Consider the following 20,801-nt stretch of genomic DNA (forward strand, 5'->3'; position numbering starts at 1 on the left):
GTACGGTGAGTTCGATGCACTGGAGGAAACATGTTTTTGTTGGTGCCTCGACTCCGTTTCTTTCGCTCTGACTTCGGTGGTGCCAGAGGTGCCCGGAGCATCAAAGGTGCTCACCCGAGAGTAAGATGGGATCGGGGGTAGTGACCTTGCAGGAGACTGCCTCTGTTTTCGTGGACCTCTCTGCAGAGACGTTTGAGCCCTCTTTTATGGTTTTTCAGAGGGTTGGTCTCCTTTTCCGTCTTAAGAAATGCCTAGAGAGGCTGTTTGCTTGTCCACCTCAGGCTGCAGGGACTTCTCCATCAAGATCATTTTAAGCCAGAGATCCCTGTCCTGTTGGGCTTTGGCTTTCAGGTTGCTGCAGTGGGGGCATTTCTGGGGAATATGCCCCTCACCCAGGCAATGTACTCATAAAGAGTGTCCATCTGAAATGGACATGGCATCATGGCAGGAGCCACATCATTTGAAGCCTGGAGACCCTGACATTTTAACTAGTAACTGTCCCTTAAGAGAAGGGGGGAGGGGGGGGCTGTCTAATGAACTAACATGACATTTTTTTTCTAACACTGACACTATCTCTAACTGTAACTATCTCTATAACAACTTATCTAAATATTTATCTAAAAGCTATTTCTTAACTGTTTTAGAGAGAAGTGCTAACACTGCCCCTTCGCTCCATCTTCAGCCGAGGATGGTTGAGAAGGAACTGGAGGGCTCGGGTTGTGGGCACGCTACATGCAGCACCAATGGCACCGGGAGACACCTACTGTGCATGAATAACCCGCGTGGATACAGCTACCATAAATCTCTGATCAACGGCGCCAGAACGCACCACCACCTAAAGTGGAGCACCCACAGGGACACTACTCAAAGAAGAAATACCTAACATATTGTCCTTTTATCCTCTCTCTCTCGCACATAAATAATTTATTTTTTGGACAAGTCCAAACAATATATCCCAGTTGCATATGTATATTAACATTTTTACTTTAGTACCAGCTGTTCTTCTTCTAATTATCCTGATAACACCTGAAATCATTAAAGTACTGGTAAGCGCTACAAGGCACAAACAACTCTATAACTGGCCTGTAAATATATGTTAATTACTTTCCATCTAACTGGATCATAGCTAGGATATATTGCAGTTACAGGGACTTATAGTACTATCTATGTGGATATAAGGGCTATAAACTTAAGTGATACCATCTTTTACATAAGCACCATAATTGAATTCAATTTACATATCATAGGAACCGTAAATATATCCATTATGTAATCTCCTGGATGCATAATTACTGTTCATGGTAATACTGTAAAATATCTAATAGTGCACAAAACTAACTATTATCTAAATGTAAAACTTCAGTGTAAATTATGATTGTTATTGACCATAATTTAATATCTTTTCTGATTTCATCTCTTTAGATATCACACTGAATATTTTACAGTCCAGTTCCTTGAAAATCAAACACTTATCTGGTGCAAGGTGAAAACTTAAACTCTTAGTAGAAATGTTATATTGCATATACAGTCAAATACATGATTATTACAGAAAAATTATTTTCTTTCAAACATAAATTAAGCCTTTGTACTAGTCTAAATCATGCATCTATGATCCTTCAAAAAGTTTATATTTCACTTTAATATTTATCCATGCAAAAGCCTTTAAAACTATGGAATCAAATAAGTCATCTCTGGAAATATCAGTAGTTTTGACCCATTAGAAATATAGCATTAATGGTTAGGTCGTGCTTATCTATGTGAGAGTTATTGGAGAGAGCATGCTTATAAGTTAAGACAAAAGTGGGTTAATAATGATCTTTGGCTAGAATTTTGTGTAGTGCAGTACTATATCATACTACAAATTCAGGTCTAAAATATATCCACAGTACTGACACACCCCACCTGAGATCAAAAGATGCAGATGTATGAACCGACCCCAAAGGCCATGCTGTGAAGAGATTATGTAACACCGACAGACCCCAGTCGTTGGCGGGTGGAATCAAACCTGGAGCCTCTGGCGCTAAATGCATGAGCCTCTACTGCAGGAGCTAAAAAGCTATAAGCCCATAGAGCAGACTCATTAATCTCTCTCTAAGTAGTCTCAGTGCCACTAGATGGGATGGAACACATGGAAGTGTGTGGATTGCATACTTCCCCTAGCTGAGGAAGTGCATCCCAAGCTTCAGAGACTTCTCCATTTAAATCCTGGACGAGCCCCTACTTGTAACAGTGACAGACCTCAGTTCTCGGTGAGTGGGATTGAATCTGGGGCTTCTGGAGCTTAGTGCATGAGCCTTTATTGCATGAGCTAAAAGCCATATGGCTGTTAGCTAAGACTGTAGAGCAGACTCATTAATCTCTCTCTCTAAGTGGTCTTGGTGCCACTAAATGGGACAGAACACCACACCCAGGAGGTGTATGGGTTACAATTACACAGCATCAGTATCTGACCACCAATTCGCTCCCCAGCCAGAGGCAGAGTCCATAACTCTGTTTCCACAAGCACTTGTTTGAATTTACTCTTCTTCTTTGCACTCTATCTACTTTTTAACCTTGTTTCTCCTTGTCTCTTTATCTCACTTGCAAACTTTGCAATTGTTTCACACTTTCCCTCCTTCCTTTCAGTTCACCAAGCATCCTCAAGCTGTTCCTTCAAATCCCTCACAACCCATTTCTTTCATTTAGCTGTCCAAAACTGACCACTCTTTTGCAATCTACTCCTCCTTTGTAGTCCTACCTTGTTCTAAGCTACAATAATAATGATAATTAAGTCAAGAATTTACAAATTTCATATGCAATATATTATTTCCAAAATTGTGCTCAGAACTTCACAATGTAAAGAAGTAAAAGCAAGACAGCAGATGCCAACACTAAAAGATATTTAATCAGTTCAGAGACTATTAGGGGATGCCTGACCTAACAATATATTGTACATAAGACACTTGCTGACCTTCCAAGGGCTATCCCCTTAACCTATTCTACCTTCACTGTTTGTTGCTCTGACCTATCGTATTTTGCCTATACTTTATAGTGTAAATTGTAAATGTTGTCTGATTATCAACTAAAACCTCAGCCAACATTAGACAAAACTTTTAAGAGGTACTGCTGACTATCACCTCTCAGCATGGATGTTAGCACTCTTTTCAAACCAAAAAACCCCAAACTGAGTAAAGCTGGAATGAAGATTGTAGTATGTATCATTAATTTAAGAGGAAAATATGTAACTGAGAACTGTGGTTTCACACACACACACACACACACACACACACACACACAATCTGAAAGCCAGGAAATTGAAATGCAAGGTGACATTTCAGATACAAAAACCAAACTATTAACAGCAAATTATTCACCTCTCCATGCACCATCTATAACACTTAAACATTATTGCCTTGGAAACTCTATTGTGACATTGGATATTTATATATATTTTATATGTTTTTGATGAGATTACAAGTCTGTTTCATAAAGGGAAAAGTGTTGGTGTAATATACTTAGGTGCCTAGAAGGCATTTGCTTGGTATTGCACAGTATTATGGTTACCATCCGTCCGGGTTTCCCCAGACATGTCTGGCTTTTTCAGCGTTAAATGTCCATCCGGGGGGGATTTCTAATCAAGTAGAAATGTCCGGGATTTCCCCCTTCCCCTCATGCAGAATGCGGCTCGGCTGATTGGATGGCGGGGCCTGATTGAAAGCCGCTCACAGCCACTGGGGCCTCTAGCAGCCAGAGTCCCTCCCCCTCCCCGCTCCCTCCTCCCCCGCAGAGCAGCACAGAACAGTGTTTGAGTCCACGTGGAGCCCGCAGCTCTCTCTCTGCCGGGTGAGTGGGGGAGCAGAGGCTGCAGGGCGAGGAGGATCAGGGCAGGCGGGGGATAGAGGCTGCAGGGGCAAGGGGGTGTAGGGGCGGGGCAGGCGGGGGGTGCAGATGCTGCAGGGCGAGGAGGAGCAGGGCAGGCAGGGGCATAGAGGCTGCAGGGGCAGGGCAGGCAGGGGGTGCAGGGGCTGCAGGGTGAGTGGGGAGCAGGGGGCACAGAGGCTGCAGGGACGGGGGAGTGCAGGGGCTGCAGGGTGAGTGAGGAGCAGGGGGTACAGAGGCTGCAGGGATGGGGGGTGCAGAGGCTGCAGGGGAAGGAGGAGCAGGGCAGGCAGGGGCATAGAGGCTGCAGGGGCCGGGCAGGCAGGGGGCGCAGAGGCTGCAGGGCGAGGAGGAGCAGGGCAGGCAGGGGCATAGAGGCTGCAGGGGCAGGGGGGTGCAGGGCAGGCGCAGGGGTGCAGGGACTGCAGGGCGAGTGGGGAGCAGGGGTCACAGAGGCTGCAGGGGCGGGGGGGTGCAGGGACTGCAGGCCAAGTGGGGAGCAGGGAAGCACTTAGCAACCCCCAATAAAGATCAGAGTGGGAGGGAGGAGGGGGAATGCGGGGTGCTCAGAGGAGGGGGCAGAGTTGGGGCAGGGACTTTGGGGAAGGGGTTGGAGAAGGGGCGGGGTTGGGGCAGGGCCAGGGGCGGAGTTGGGGCAGGGCTTGGGGCGGGACCGTGGCCCCGTGGAGTGTCCTCTTTTTTAAATGTTTGAATATGGCAACCCTACACAGTATTTTGATTCAGAAACTAGTACCATACAGGTTTCAGAGTAGCAGCCGTGTTAGTCTGCATCCGCAAAAAGAACAGGAGTACTTGTGGCACCTTAGAGACTAACAAATTTATTAGAGCATAAGCTTTCGTGGGCTACTGCCCACTTCTTCGGATGCATATAGAGTGGAACATATATTGAGGAGATATATATGTAAAAAAAAATTTCTCTTACTTAATTGGCCTCTCAGAGTTGGTAAGACAACTCCCACCTGTTTATGCTCTCTGTATGTGTGTATATATATCTCCTCAATATATGTTCCACTGTATATGCATCCGAAGAAGTGGGTAGTAGCCCACGAAAGCTTATGCTCTAATAAATTTGTTAGTCTCTAAGGTGCCACAAGTACTCCTGTTCTTTTTAGTACCATACAGTCAACATGACACACATTAAATAGATTAAAAACTGGTAAGTCTCAAAATGTGATTGTAAACAGGGAATCATCATTGAGTCGGGGTACTTCTATTGGGGTCCCACAAGGATTGATTCTTGGCCCTATGTTATTTAACATTTTTAGTAAGAACCTGGGAAAAACAAAATCATTAATGTTAAAGTTTGCCAGTGATACAAAGATCAGAAGAGTGGTGTCACATGGGGTCACAGATCTCCAGGTAGTGCTCAGACCATGGCCGCCACTCCATGGCTCACTCAAAATACTAATAAACTATTTAGGCAGGTATTTCCCCTTCTGTACATTGTTTCCTAAACTGCAGCTCTGGGATATAGGGGTGCAGCAGGATCAAGAGAGGCCAGGAATCATGCTTCCAATAGCCCTGGATCCCAGCCAGCTTGTAGAGGGACTCCTCCTAGAGATTCCATTGCAACCTCACCCCTCCAGTCATGGCAGCTCAAAAGCATTACTAGCAATACAACCATTGGTTCACTGCCCCAAGGTACGCACTAGTTGCAAGACAGTCAGTTTTCCTAATGAGTGATTAATGAGTTGTGGGTCCGGGGATAGAATAGGCCCACTGCTCCTTCTGCATGTCATAAGAGGTGACTGAAAGGGGGCTGCCTGGAGAGGGATGGGCTCCACCAGATTAGAAATGTGCCCAAGATACACAATATAATGAACAAGTCAACGATATCCATACTGGATTGATCGCAGCCCGGGTTAATAATGACCGTGCCATCCGTCTCCCACCAGGGCAGACACGACAAGTATACTACTGGTATAACCCCAGCAAAGAGGATCCGTGGAAGAGATAACATCACCATAGCCACATGGAATGTAAGGACATTGAGACATTGAGACAAATAGTTGAAAAAACTCATGTACGAAATGGAACAATACAACTGGCACCTCCTAGGAATCTCTGAGGTCAGATGGAAGAACTTTGGAGAGGTACTAACAGAAGAAGGCCATGAACTCTATTACAGTGGAGAGGACAAACATGTCAACAGCGTAGGATTTCTTGTGCATAAAGATATCAAGAATTCAACATTAGGATGCTGCCCAATGTCCAGCAGGTTTATTTCCATCTGTCTAAAGGCTGTACCGTTTAGTATCACAGTGGTACAAGTCTATGCCCCTACAACAGACTATGATGCTGAACAAATTGACGATTTTTACAATCAGCAAAGACATCATTGATAAGGTACACAAGAAAGATATCCTGATTGTACAAGGAGATTGGAATGCTAAAGTGGGTACTGACACACAGGCAGATTGGCGAGATTATTGTGGCCCTTTCTGTAATGTGGTAACCAATGAGAGAGGATTGAGACTTTTGGAGTTTGCCAGCTATAACAATCTGACTCTTGCAAACACATTAGGAACACATAAAGCATCCAGTATCAAAGGGGTAGCCGTGTTAGTCTGGATCTGTAAAAGCAGCAAAGAATCCTGTGGCACCTTATAGACTAAAAGACGTATTGGAGCATGAGCTTTCGTGGGTGAATGCATGCATCTGACGAAGTGGTTATTCACCCACGAAAGCTCATGCTCCAATACATCTGTTAGTCTATAAGGTGCCACAGGACTCTTTGATGCTTATAAAGCATCCAGACGATCAACATGGCACGCACCTAATGGTCTACATCACAGCCAGATCGACTAAAACATGGTGCAAAACCAGTTTCATTCTGGGATTAACAGAGGTAAAACAAGGAGCTTCCCCAGTGCTGATATTGGAAGTGATCATGACCTTGTGATGCTAAATTTTTGGCTGTGGCTAAGAAAAATCATCAGGCCAAAGTTCATCAGAACCAAGTTTGACTTAGAAAGACTCAGAGACCGAAACATTGCAGAGTCATTCCAAGCAATGATTGGCGGAAAATTTGCCGCGCTTCTTGCTCTAGAGGAAGACGTAGAAACAATGACCAACAATTTTAACACTGTAATGAATGAGACAGCAATGGATATCCTTGAGAGACATCGTAAGAAGATAAAACCATGGGTCACAAATTAAATACTACAAATGTGACATCCAGGGCCGGATTAACTTTTTGTGGGCCTGGCGCCAAACATATTTGTGGGCCCCCATTGGGGAAATAGGGCATGTGATGGGGGATGGTCTGCAGAGCAAGCAGCTGGTTGGGGGCAATGAGGTACAGCGCAGCAGGAGTGGCCCCATTCAGCCCAGCAGAAGGGCACTGTTTACAAACCCACAACTGCTAGATGCACACTGGCCTGCCCAGCCCTGCGCTGCCAGTGTGCCCCTTCCACACTGCCCCCATGCCCAGTGCCCTGCCCTTATACCCAGCGCCCCTTCACCCGGAGACCTCCCCCACAGATCCCTATGCCCAATGCCCCCGAACCTTCTATGCCCAGCACCCCCTGCCCAGAGACCCCTCCCGCTCACCTCCCACCACAACTGCACAGCACCCTGCACACCATACCCCCTGCCCAGCTCCCCCACACACAGATCCCCTACTGTCCAGCACCCCCTTCACAGTCCCATCATCACAGCTGTACAGCACCCCATATTCCTGAGGGAATTCTGCATCAAATTCTGTGCATAATATTTTAAAATTCTGCAGGGTTTTTTTTACAATAAATTAATGTGGAAATGCCACGATGGCAGTGGGGAGCACAGGCCACTGCCTGGATGGAGCTGTGAGAATACCCTGCAGCCTCCCCTGCCCCCCTGGGACAGGGACTTGGCAGTGACGCTGAACCTGACCCTGACACAACACAAGGGCCATGCCTGCCACAGAAACACCCTGAGGCCCTGCCCCTTTTACGCCAGGCACACCAGATGTGGGCAGGGAGGCTCAGCCTGGAAGCAGGATCCAAGTGCAGCGTGACTTAGTGTGGGGGGATCCAGATGGGGGTAAGAGGGTTCTGTCGGGAGGGGGGTAAGAGGGTTCTGTGTGGGGCAGTCTGGATGCAGGCAGCTCTGGGGGAATCTGGATGCACAGAGAGGTTCCAGGTGCAAGGGCAATGGGAGTCTGCAGGGGGGACCAAATGAAAGTGGTTGGAGGTCAGCAGGGGGGTGGGTCTGGGTGCAAGGGAGGTTGAGTTCATTTGGGTGGGGGTCTAGGTGTAGGTGGTTGGGGCTCAGTGAGGAGGGTGTCTGGGGGGCTCATCGGGGTGGTACAGATGCAGGGGAGGTGGGGCTTGTCAGGGTGAGGGTTTGATGGGCCTGCTTAACAGGGGTGCCCCAGCTGCTCCCAAAGGGATCTGCATGCTGGGCCCCCGCTTCCCCATCCTCTTCTCTTCCCCAGCCCATGCCCCTTCCCCACCACTCCATCTCCTCTCCATCCCACCCCCTTTTTTCCCCACTGCCTCTTTCCCCTGCCCTACCCTACTGTGGGCACTCACTGTTGTACAAAATGAAGGATGGCTCCCAGCACACAGAAGGGAGTTCAACCAGCACTAGGACCCAGAAGGCGTATCCAGCTGCAAAGTCCAGGGAGCTGAGCAGCACCTTCTTTTTTCAGCCGGGCTGCGCAGCTCTGCGTTCAAAGAAATGGCTGGGGGGGAGGGGGCGAGGGACAGGAAGCAGTGGCATGTGACCTTGCACCCCATGTGGTCCCCACCCCTCCCCTCTATTTGGGGGGCAATGCCCCCAAACTATGCCATGAACATTCCCAATCACATCCCCTGTTCCTCCTTCACTTTCTGCAGGGAAGCAAAGAACGCTGTAGGAGGGGGAATTGGGCTGTTTTCATTCTCCCTGGGTCCAGAAGTACCCCACACGGACCCCCACTGTCCAGCGCCATCCCCAGAGACCCACTACCCCCACCCTGCCTGCCCCCCAGCCACACTCACCGGCCTGCTGGGCGGGGGCTATTTTCCTTGCCTGGGCTGAGCCAGCATCACAGCTGGGGCCGGTTGGGGATCAGAGTGGGAGGGGTCTGCCTGAGCAGGCTCCCTCAGAACCCCCTTGCCTGGGGCCCAGAATGACCTGGCCCCTGCACTGGTCCCAGGCGGCTCAGCCCTGGGAGATGGTGGGGAGAGCAAGACCGCCCGGAGCCAGAGCCGTGCTGGGGAGCAGGGCAGGCAGACCCCTGTGGGCCGTGACCCCCAAGAGTCCCCCAGCCCTGCTGGCAGAGAAGCGAATGGGTGGAGGGGACGGGACAGGGCGGGGATACCTGGGCTTGCCAGACAGCCGAGAGGAGCACGGGGGAGGGGCTGGAGAGGAGAGGAGCCAGCCTGCAGTGGCCACTCGGCTGGCAACACAAGTGAAGTGCAGCGCCCGGCCAGCTGACAGACCCTGTTGAGCATGGGCCCGGCGCCATTGTAAACCAGGTACTGGTGACATCAGAAGAGAACTTAAGAGAGACAAGAACAGCACTGAGGGAGCTGATAAATAGAGAGCGATTGCCAAAAAGAACAAGGAATGAAGGTGGCCAAGGAGATATGGATTGAAAAACAATGCTCTAAAATTGACGAGTGTATCAATAATAAAAATAGCAAACGAGCCTTCCGGGTTGTAAAATATCTGATGAAGGAAAGATGGACCAAAGGTAACGCAATTCAAGACAAAAAAGGGAACAGTCTTACAGAAGAAAGGGACATCATCAATAGGTGGACAAACTACTGCTCTGATCTATACAACCACCAGACAAATGGAGATCCTAGTGTCTTAGACAGCCCAGATTCAACAGAGGAGGATGACTTTCCAATACTACGTGAAGAAGTGGAGACAGCTGTGAAATCGCTCAAGAATAGAAAGGCTACAGGTATTGACAACATCCCGGCAGAACTGATGAAATTCGAAGGAGAAATAGTAATAGATGTACTCACCAAGATCTGCAACAAGATCTGGCAGACCGATGAGTGGCCCTCCATGTGGACACAGTCACTAATCATCATTCTGCCAAAGAAAGGCAACCTGCAATTGTGTCAAAATTACCAGACCATAAGCTTAATTAGCCACCCCAGCAAAGTGATGTTGAAAGTTATATTGAACAGATTGAAGCCACAAGCAGACAATATCATCGCTGAAGAACAGGCTAGCTTTCGTGCTGGAAGAAGTACCACAGAACAGATTTTCAACTTTCGTGTTCTATGTGAGAAGTACCTACAACACCAGCAGGACATCTATCATGTCTTTGTTGATTTCAAGAAGGCGTTTGACAGAGTATGGCACGAAGCTCTCTGGGCAACCATGAAGAAGTACAATGTTGGTCGTAAGCAGTTCTCGTCAACAGGGCCGGCTCTGGCTTTCTGGCCGCCCCAAGCAAAAAAAAAAAAACATATTTGTGGGCCCCCATTGGGGAAATAGGCCCCCATTGGGGAAAATGATGGGGGGTGGTCTGCAGACCAAGCAGCTGGTAGGGGGCAATGAGGTGCAGCGGAGGGAGAGGGAGGGAGCGGGGGGAGAGAGAGAAGGGGGGCAGCCAGGGCTTCAGCGGGGCGCTGCCATGTGGCCCCTCCTGCTGTGCCCCCTGCTGAGAGGGCTCCATGCTGCTCCGGTTGGCTGGGAGGAATGGACGCGGGCTGCCCTGCTGGGCTTGCTGCAGGGCGCTCCCGTCCTCTACGCCGATGCCCCCTACAGGGCAGCTGGAGCGGAACAACAACAACAACAACAACAAAAGCAGCCATGCCGCCCTAGGATTGGGCGGAATGCCACCTCCTACAAGCTGCCGCCCCAAGCACCAGCTTGCTCGGCTGGTGCCTGGAGCTGGCCCTGCTCATCAATGGCACAATAGGAGAATGGTTTCACACCACTGTTGGGAGTCCGGCAAGACTGCCTTCTTTCTCCCACAGTGTTCAACATCTACTTGGAGCACATGACTGATGCCCTAGAAGATCACATATGCACAGTCAGCATTGGGGGGCGAACAATCTCAAATCTTCTGTTCGCTGATGACATTGATGGTCTGGCAGGCAGCGAAGAAGAACTGAATGAAACGATTGGATGAAACCTCTGCAAAATATAGTATGGAAATCAGTGCAGAGAAAACCAAGCTGATGACAAACAAACGTGATGGGATCAGCTCACATATCACTGTCAGTGGACAAGAGCTGGAGACAGTGAAATAGTTCAAGTATTTGGGAGCAATCATCACTGATGAAGGATCCAAGGCAGAAATTCGGGCAAGAACTGCGCAAACAACACCAGCAGTGGCAAGTTTAAAGACAATTTGGAGGAATAAGAACATCTCCCTGGAATCCAAACTGAAACTGCTGCATGCATTGGTCATCTCAATTTTTCTGTATGCATGCGAGACATTGACCCTCACGACAGAACTTGAATGGAAAATACAGGTAGTAGAGATGAGATGCTTCCGTAAAATCCTGGGCATCTCCTACTTCGACCACGTCACTAATGAAGAGGTCCGCAACATCATCACCCAATGCGCTGGGTCTTATGAAGACCTCCTCATGATCATGAAGAAGCGCAAGCTGAAGTGGTACGGCCATGTAACAAGATCATCTGGCCTATCCAAGATCATCCTCTAAGGGACAGTACTGGGGAAGAGAAGAAGAGGTAGACAGAAGAAGAGTTGGATTGAGAACATAAAAGATTGGACAGGAAAGGACTTTACAGAGACTCAAGCACTGACACACAATCTTCAGGGGTGGAGACAATTGGTTGATTGCTCATCACTGATGGTGCTCCAACGACCAATGCGGTTATGGGAGTGATGATGATGATGATGATGATGATGAATAAGGTATATAAGAGATGAAAAAAGAAGAGAAGTTGGGTCACTATATTGCACATAAATATACAGTATTGCAAAATATTCTTGACATGTTTTTAAGCCTGAAACTATCTCATGTGTCCACAGCTTACTCAACATTCTATACAAAACTGATAACATTGTCTTTAATGAACAAGTAATACTTTAAAAAAGAGATTATTTTTAAAATTGTTATAGTGGGCTTGATTCTCCTCTCACTTATACAGCTTTTATACTGGAACAATTTCATTGACTTTAATGGATTTATTCCTGATTTGCAGTGATGTGAAAGGGAATCAAGCCTTATATTCTATATAATACCTATGAAACTGCACAGTTATCTTTGCCAAAAGATTAAAAAGGAGTATAATACATATTTTAACATCATTATTTCAATGAATGTATGACTTATTCTGACTTCGTGCACAGATAGATCTTTTCAAAATCAATTAACTATTGTCCAGTCTTTCATATCTTTGCTACACATGCTAAACTTGCTTTTTTGTTAAAATTTGGTGCCCCTTGGGCATATAATAATCATTTGAGGTGGTTTTCTGGTTAAATAAAGTTGTAATTTCAATTACCGGTAAGTTAAAAAGCAAAAAATCTTAAGATATAACCCCGAGCAATAAACATAATTTCTGAACACATATTTTAACTTAAATTTGTCTTAGAAGTGCTAATTGTACACTAACTACTACTGTTATATTTTTATACAGTGGAATAACTTGCCTTGATCTATTAAAATTAAGACCTCAAGATTTTAGAGTACTAATAATGAAAGCAAGTTAAATATGACAGTTGTAATTAGGTTCTAAAATATGGAAACTGAAATTGAATGTAAGTTACGTGGCAATGTCAGTATTTTCTTTGATCAATTATTTCAATTTAAATCCAGAGTAACTGAACTTTAATATGTAAAATTTAAAGCAAGTTAAACCTGGAAAATGTTGTTAGTGGCTACAGATAATGTAAGTACTAGTTTACAATGGAGCACAGTAAAATGTCTTTATGTATGCTATCAAATAAAAGCATAGTAACTACTGTTCTGTATTAATGTTAATGATGTGCAGAACTATTCAAACATGATCTGATAACGTCCAAGGCAAATTCGTCTTTTAGTAAGTGACATTTTAAATGCACTATACTTAATAAAGTGCTATGGTGTAAATATCAAGGCAAGGTGAAATAAGAGCATTTTGTCACTTTGAAAGAAGGTATAAAAAAATCACTATTTTACAGCAGAATTTGGCAAAAGTTCCATTTAGAATTCTCAATCCAAATGGTTACACAAATAAGACCATGCAGGATTCCTTCAGTCTTAGTTTACCAATTACCATGTGTTCTTAAAATAAGAAATAGATGAGAAAAACAGCTGAGGCACAATGTCTATTACCTACAGGAGCTAGTTTAGGGTGAAGTTTATGCAAACCCTATTATAATGCTAATGACATTCCTAACCCATCAATTCAATTTATTGATAAAGGTTAGAACATTTTCAAATTTTCCCTTTCCTAATGAGGTAAAGATAGAACCTGCATTTACATGCACATGATTTAACGTAAATGTTATTTTAGCTGAACTGGGTGTGGTTTTGCTTGAGTTATATGTGGAAACACATTTTTCAGGCATATCTTAAATATCTATTACAAACCTGTGATTCGAAGTTTATCTGTACCAACGACAACTTCATTTTCATCCACTGTAAAAAGTGGCTTGCCATCTACGGAGTTGATCTGAAATTGCTGACCATGGACTTCTACCATTTTAGGACCTGAAAAGCATATTTGACAAGATAAATAACACTGGTCTACAATTTTTGAGAAGCTGTCTGCTTCAGAGATAAAATGTGCTATTTATTATGTATTTTGATGTGCTGAATTCAAATATGACAATTAAAACAACTGATTGGTTACTGTTTCTAAGATATTTAAGTTTTTATATTTTATGTCTATGTATATTGTGTAGATAGTAGAGTTTTAATCATAAATTGTAAACCTAGGTCTTTTCATGTGTTTATGGTTGCTTTACATGATAATATTTCACCTGTCCTTTTTATGTAACACTTTAAAAATCAGCAAAAGGGTTATATAAATAAAATTTATTATGAAACAAAAGGCAAAAAACTATTATGTACATAGTTTAGTCTTATTCAGTGTCTACTCGGCGCTTCTTGGCTTGTCTCTTGTATTCATTAAATGGAGCATCTCTTGTCACTGTCCACAGCACCTGCCAGGAGATTCCACTGCTGTAGTCTGGAGCCCAACAGCTCTGCCTTACTCTTGGGTAGTTCCAAATCCCTGACAAGGTCATTCAGTTCACCTTGTGTTATGAGGTGTGGTTCAGAGGAGGAGGATTGGAGAAAATGTGGGTCCTGTGACATTGATGGTTCAGGACCAGAAGTTTCATCCTCTTCCTCGTCTGACTCAAGTGAGAATGATTCTGGTGCATCAGGAACCGGCAGTCCTTCTCCGTGGGGTACTGGGCATATAGCTGATGGAATGTTTGGATAATGCACAGTCCACTTTTTCTTCTTTGACACACCTTTCCCAACTGGAGGCACCATGCAGAAGTAACAATTGCTGGTATGATCTGTTGGCTCTCTCCAAACCATTGGCACTGCAAAAGGCATAGATTTCCTTTTCCTGTTCAACCACTGGCGAAGATTTGTTGCACAAGTGTTGCAGCATATGTGTGGGGCCCACCTCTTGTCCTGATCTCCAATTTTGCAGCCAAAATAAAGGTGATAGGCTTTCTTAACCATAGTGGTTATACTGCGCTTTTGTGATGCAAAAGTCACTTCACCACAAACATAGCAGTAGTTATCTGCACTGTTCACACAAGTATGAGGCATCTCTGCTCACTTTGGCTAAACAGAAATGTGTCCCTTTGCAAAATCAAACACTGACAAATAAGAGAGCATGACACTGTATGATTTCTAGAGCTGATATAGGGCAATTTGTTCAGCAGAATGATGTAAGCTTTGTTATGATTGCATCATCCATGACGTCTAGGAATAACATGATGCAATTCATATCATGTATGATGCAATATCAGCTTCAGATTGCATCATTCATTGTTTTGCCTAAAAAGCAAGTACTGTCCAAACCCAGTCATAGATTTATTCATAGATCCAGTCAAAGATGTATTTTAGTCATTTCTGGTTTAAATTGAGATCCCTTCCCTTTATAACTCACTTATTCTCCGCCATTCCCAAGTCAAGGGTCGTATATACTGACCCAATAGCATATCTTGAAAACTAGAGCCAATCAACAATTTTAAGCATTATTTTCGTTCTCAGCGACCCAGAATTAATAAAGTTTGACTACATTTATTTCAGAAGCATTTTGGCTGTAGAGCAGTGTAATTATTAAGTGAACTTTCATCATGATTCCTTTCTTGTACTCTACATAAATAATCAGCCATGTAACACCAGGTTCAAAATCCACATTCAAAATCCACTCTTATCGACTTTGTGAGTCATCTAAAGGCATTTAGGAATTGTGAAGTGCTTAGATACTATGGTAATGGGGGACATATAAAGGATCTTTGGTCATTATAAGTATAATATCGCTTCCTTAATTAACAAAAATAGTGATGACTTATTGATATGTTTGCAACATCCACATTATTAGGGAGAATAAGCTCTTCCATAAAACAATCCCTCAGCTGTTTACACATCAAGTGCAGTTTTGGCCCCACATTTTACAAATTTTGCCTATCATGTTCTTCTTAAATTACATAAAATTAGTTGAAAAATATTTTCAGATTTTATTTGGAATGCCAAAAAATCATCCAGTGGTCTGGCCATCCTATCAACACAGTAAACTGAGTCAAAGCAGAGGGTTTGTCTGGCATTCTCTGGTCTGAAATGTAGATTGCCAGTTGTGAATCTATTTGGGGGTTGGCTGATTGTTGAAGAGAATTACTCCTGTCAAGATCAAAGGGCGGTTGTGTTTTTCTTCTTCAAAATGGCAACTACCCTTCTTAACAGACTCACAGATTCCTAAATCACTAAAACATAATATTTTAATTTGGTCTCCAATAGTTGCTTTGTGGGCAAGCCTGTAACAACCTAGACAATTTCCATCCCTATCCCCATTCAGGCCAATTCCTTATCATTCCCATTTCATAGACTCATAGAAATGTAAGGCTGGAAGCGACCTAGAGAGATCATCTAGTCCATCCCCCCACTACACAGGACCAAGTATATCGAGACTACCTGATAGATGTTTGTCTAACCTGTTCTTAAAAGCCTCCACTGGTGGAGATTCCACAACTTCCATTGATAACTTATTTCAGTACTTAATTATCCTTACAGTTGGAAAGCTTTCACCAATATCTAGCATAAATCTCCCTTGCTGCAGATTAAACTCATTACTTCTTGTCCTAAACTCAATGGACATGCAGAAAAATTGATTACCATCCTTTTGATAATAGTGTTAGCAGTCTTTTCTTAAGACTAAACATGTCCAGTTCTTTCAACTTTTCCTTGGCCATGTTTTCAAAGCCTTTTATCATTTTTGTTGCTTTCCTCTGGACTTTCTCCAATTTGTCTTTCTTAAAGCGTGGTGCTCAAAACTGGACACACTATTCCAGCTGAGTCCTCACCAGTGCTGAGTAGAGTGGAACAATTACCTTATGTGTCTTACATATGACACTCTGTTAATACAGTTCACAATGATACTAGCCTTTTATGCAACTGCATCACATATTGGCTCTTATTCAGCTTGTGATCCACTGTAACCTCCAGATCCTTTTCAGCAATACCACTGCTTATCCAATTATTCCCCATTTTGTAGTTGTGCGTTGATTTTTAACTTCCTAAGTGTACTTTGCACTTCAATGTAGCCATTGTCAGTGTAGATAATCCACCTCCCTGACAGGTGGTAGCTAGACAGAATCCTTCTGTCGACTTAGTGCTGTGTACACCTGGGGGTAGGTTAGTAGAACTGTGTCTCTGAGTGGTGTGGATTTTATACACAGACCAGCATTCTCTAAGGCCTGTTCTAAGAGGTGAAAGTGGGCCGGTATGGTGTACTGGTAAGAAGTGTCTGCAGGACACAACAGTCAGCTATAATGATTGGGATAGTTTTCTCACTGAGATCCAACCTTTTAAGTAAACAACACCAGGATCCCTTCTGTGACATTGCATCCATATGATTTTATGAAAATATGCTAATGAGTGTGAATATAATTTAATTGGAATATGCTTCATGCACAAGGTCTCTTGTAAGGTATCATTACAAAGCTTATAATCTACTGAGTGTGGTCTTAGAACCTGGCTGTAGATAGCAGATTTCTTGGTGTGTCTTGTGTGGTTACTGGATTTGTGAAGGTAGATGTGGTGATCCATGGATTACTTGTATATAGTTGTCTGTAGGGTTCCATTGTTGAAACTGATAGTGGTGTCCAAGAAGTTGAGGTGGGAGGGTCCCAGAGCTCAGGCTGCAGCCAAGTCCGAACCTCTTTATCGCAATTAAACAGCCCCTTAGCTCGAACAAGCTAGCAAGGGACAGCCGTGCGTGTCCAGGGCCGGATTAACCATTAGGCTAGTAAGGCTAGAACCTTAGGCTGTCCTAGTTTTAGGCCCTACTGGTCAGGTAGGGGGCACAGCCGGGGCCGGGTGAGGGGGAGCAAGCTTGCTCACGCAGCCCTGTTGGAGTGCAAAGCAGCCCCCTGTGGCTTGGAAGGAGCTCAGCCGGCAGCCTGTTGCTTTCGCTCCCTCCCATCTGCATCTCCCCTTGCTGCAGGAACACACTGCCAGGTATCCGGTTAACACTGGTGACTGGACTCTAAAAATCTGCTTACCACGGGAACCTGTGCCAGCCGTGGGTATAGTTTGAGCAGGCATTATCCCTACCCACGATTTCTCCAGAGCTCTGCTTAGCTGTCAGGGAGGGAAGAAGCTTCCTTTGTCCCTCTCCTCCGATGAGGCTAGCAGGCAGCTCCAGGATGCTGGCTCCTGGGTCCTAGTGCCCATCACTGTCATCTTCTATGTGTGCTGGGTCCTGTTTCTGGACAACTGGTGAGTGCCTGTGGGGCAAGGGGGTGGTGCGGGAAAGAGACAGTACCAGAGCGGTAGGGTGGGAAGCTTGCACAGAACCTGCACACACTCGATCCAGCTCCAGACCGAACTACTGCCCCTCCTATGTATAAGGAACGAATTCCCACACATTTGTAGGAAAAACAAAACATCCCATTCTGGATACCAGTACTTTAACTTTTACAGTATCTTCCATTGAGGGGCTTCAGATTTATGATGCAATGTGTTCAATACTGTATTGAACTGTACTAAAAATCAAAGAAATCCATTTTTTTCTTTGATGTATTTTTCTGTACTGCACAGGCAATCAAGTTCTTTCCTTATGCTCAGCCTAGTTCCACATGCCAATATATCTTTGTATTTTTAAGTGGTTGCAAAAGCACTGGAGGAAGCTCAACACACAATGTTACAGGTTTCTCCATCCCCTCTCCCCAAAGGATTTTAAATCCATTTCTGAGCAGACTATGATAAAAAGACTGGCTGAGTAGGCTAAAGGCAGGTTCTGTCCATTTGCTGGTTCTCTAGCGGTTCAATCCATCATAATAGTACCTGGCATTTGATTTCTTTTGAGTTTCATTCAAAAAATGTAAACCTTAAGATAGTCCTCATTTTTCTGCCCCAACTCAAACTATCTTCTTTCCCAAGTAGAAAATAGTATGTAAGCATGGAATGTGTGTGATTCGAGAAGGGAATGAGAACACAGGCCAATTCCTACTGACAGTTACACCTTTGTAGCCTTATTGACTTCAGGGTGAACAGATTTTTGCACAAGAATAGATTTTGGTCCCTTCTGCTTTTCCACACCTGGTATAAGCAGAATCTCATTCACTTTCCTCCCCTAAACTCTGAGCACTTTAAGGAAAAAAAATAAGCAAGGTCTGCTTGATTTACACATGCAAATGAAATAGGAAGCTCTCCCTTCATTCTACACCAGCCTTAAGCGCTGCAAGTACTCCACCTCTCCGAGGGGAGTAGCTTGCAGCGCTGCGAGAGAGCGTGTAGTGCTGCAGGCGCTGATTACACTGGCGCTTTACAGCGCTGCACTCGCTGTGCTCGGGGGGGGGGGGTGTTTTTTCACACCCCTGAGCGCAGCAAGTGCAGCGCTGTGAATTGCCAGTGTAGCCAAGGCCGTAGTAAGGGTGTCACTACAGTAGCCTTGGTTGGACTGCTCGTTTGAAAGATCCTTAATGGTTCTTTTAAGATGCTGATTTTCAATGACGTCTTTTTGTTCAGAGGGGCAGAGAACACAACAGGGAATAGCTCTGTTTTGTCAACCCCTAGTCATTCAAAAGCTGAAAGGCTTTAGATTAAGTTTGTTTAATGTTTGTACAGTGATTTTGAAGAGCTAACATAGTACAGAAGTGCTAAATATTATGACTGGGCAACCATCTGACGATCAGTGTCACTTCTAGCTGTTACCTTTTTCTTACAGAAAGCTTAAAACAAACAAATGCAAACCGTAGGGAGATGGTGCACACAGAACTCATGCTTAAAAAAACTCATGTCAGAGCTACTGATAACACATTCTAGAATAGATAATACTTAGTCCTGCCATGAGTGCAGGGGACCGAACTAGATGACCTCTCGAGGTCCCTTCCAGTCCTATGATTCTGTTCCATGATTCTAATTGTGGAACAGCTTAGTGACAGAATGGCCTGATGTGATGAAACACTGTAGATTAACTACACAAACTGGGTATCATCCCACAAATTCATTGTCCTCAGCCAGTGCAACGCTGGGAGGAAGCTTTTAGAGCAAGACAGCTCAAAATACCATGCCACCCAATGTAATTTTCCCAATACTATTTCCTCTACTTCAGTGGATTTTACACCTGAGTGGTTTTCTTTTACATAATAAAACTGTCTGCCTCCCAGACTGCAGTCAGAGTGAGATAAGATATGTGGTGTAGAGTTCATAGCTTGGGGAAAACACCTGCAGGGCTTGGCTTTGCACTGTGCCATGTGGAGAGCTGAGGGTAGAAGCACAAGGCTGAAAGAGGTGAGCAGGATGGGGAATGTTGCAGTGTTCATCCTCATACAGATGAGCACTCCACTACCTAGGAGGAAGGAGCCCAAAGAGAAGGACAGCGTAGCATCCCTCGTGCTAACTCTTACTCAGAAGTATCTGTTTGAAGAATTGAGTGTAGTGAGAGGGTTAGTGAGAGAGTAGAATAAACTTGTTAATTTTACATAAATAAATATGTATGTAGATAAATGTTTGATGACTTCATAATTTTTTTTGCAATATGTCATTCATACTTAGCCCTTCCCTCCCATTAGCCTTAGGCCCCTCATAACCTTAATCCGGCCCTGCACATGTCTAATTGTAGTGTAGACATATGCTAAGAAAAAGGATTCTCTGTGCAACTGCAGAGCTGTCCCATCTCCAGCTGTGGCTAATCCCTGATCTTTCAGAGAAAGGAGACAAAAACAAACAAACAAGAATACTTCTGGCCAGTTGTGCATTGGGGGTGGGGGAAAAGAAAGGAGGAGTAGGATCGCTTCCTGACTGCTGCAGGCAACTGGCTGAAGCCCTGAAGCATGAGATTTTATCATAATTTTCAAACTGCAGAGTTGCAAGTGTTATGAGCATGGTGAGAGCAATGCAAAGCTTCCTGTTTTCTCCATGGCACATGAAGAAAGGGAATGAACAGGGGGCCTTACAAATTTATAGACTCCTAGCAGGGACGTCCATAGCTATTCTGGGACCCTAGGCAGCCCCCCTGAGGGTGTGTGTGTGTGGGGCCCCAGGCCTTCGCGGGGGGTGTGGGGGCTGGCTCCAGGTCTCCGGGGGGGAGGGGAGCTGGCTTGGGGGGAAGGAGGGAACCACCCCCCAGCACTCACCAGCGGCGCAGCTGGGGCCGGGTCCCTGCACTTTCTGCCGCCGGTGAGTGCAGGCCCGGCCCTGCTGCAGTCCTCAGGGGCGGGGCTGGGCAGAGCAGGGGCAGGGCTGGGGTGGAGCAGAGGCAGAGCAGGGCAGGGGCTTTGGGGAAGGGGTGGAGTGGGGGCAGGGCAGGGGCGGAGCAGGGGCAGGGCTGGGGTGGAGTAG

At 45.1% G+C, this 20,801-nt stretch overlaps 1 protein-coding gene across 3 annotated transcripts in view; it reads right to left on the reverse strand.

Annotated features, from left to right (window-relative positions):
- Positions 1–20,801, reverse strand: part of SGCG (sarcoglycan gamma) — a 186,589-nt gene that overhangs the window by 54,974 nt on the left and 110,814 nt on the right. For all 3 annotated transcript variants that reach the window (XM_054015446.1, XM_054015447.1, XM_054015448.1), the window contains one exon: positions 13,362–13,481. In XM_054015446.1, coding sequence (XP_053871421.1) covers positions 13,362–13,481 — 120 coding nt within the window. The remainder of the gene's footprint in view (positions 1–13,361; positions 13,482–20,801) is intronic.

This window comes from Malaclemys terrapin, chromosome 1, assembly GCF_027887155.1.
Source record: "Malaclemys terrapin pileata isolate rMalTer1 chromosome 1, rMalTer1.hap1, whole genome shotgun sequence".
NCBI lineage: Eukaryota > Metazoa > Chordata > Testudines > Emydidae > Malaclemys > Malaclemys terrapin.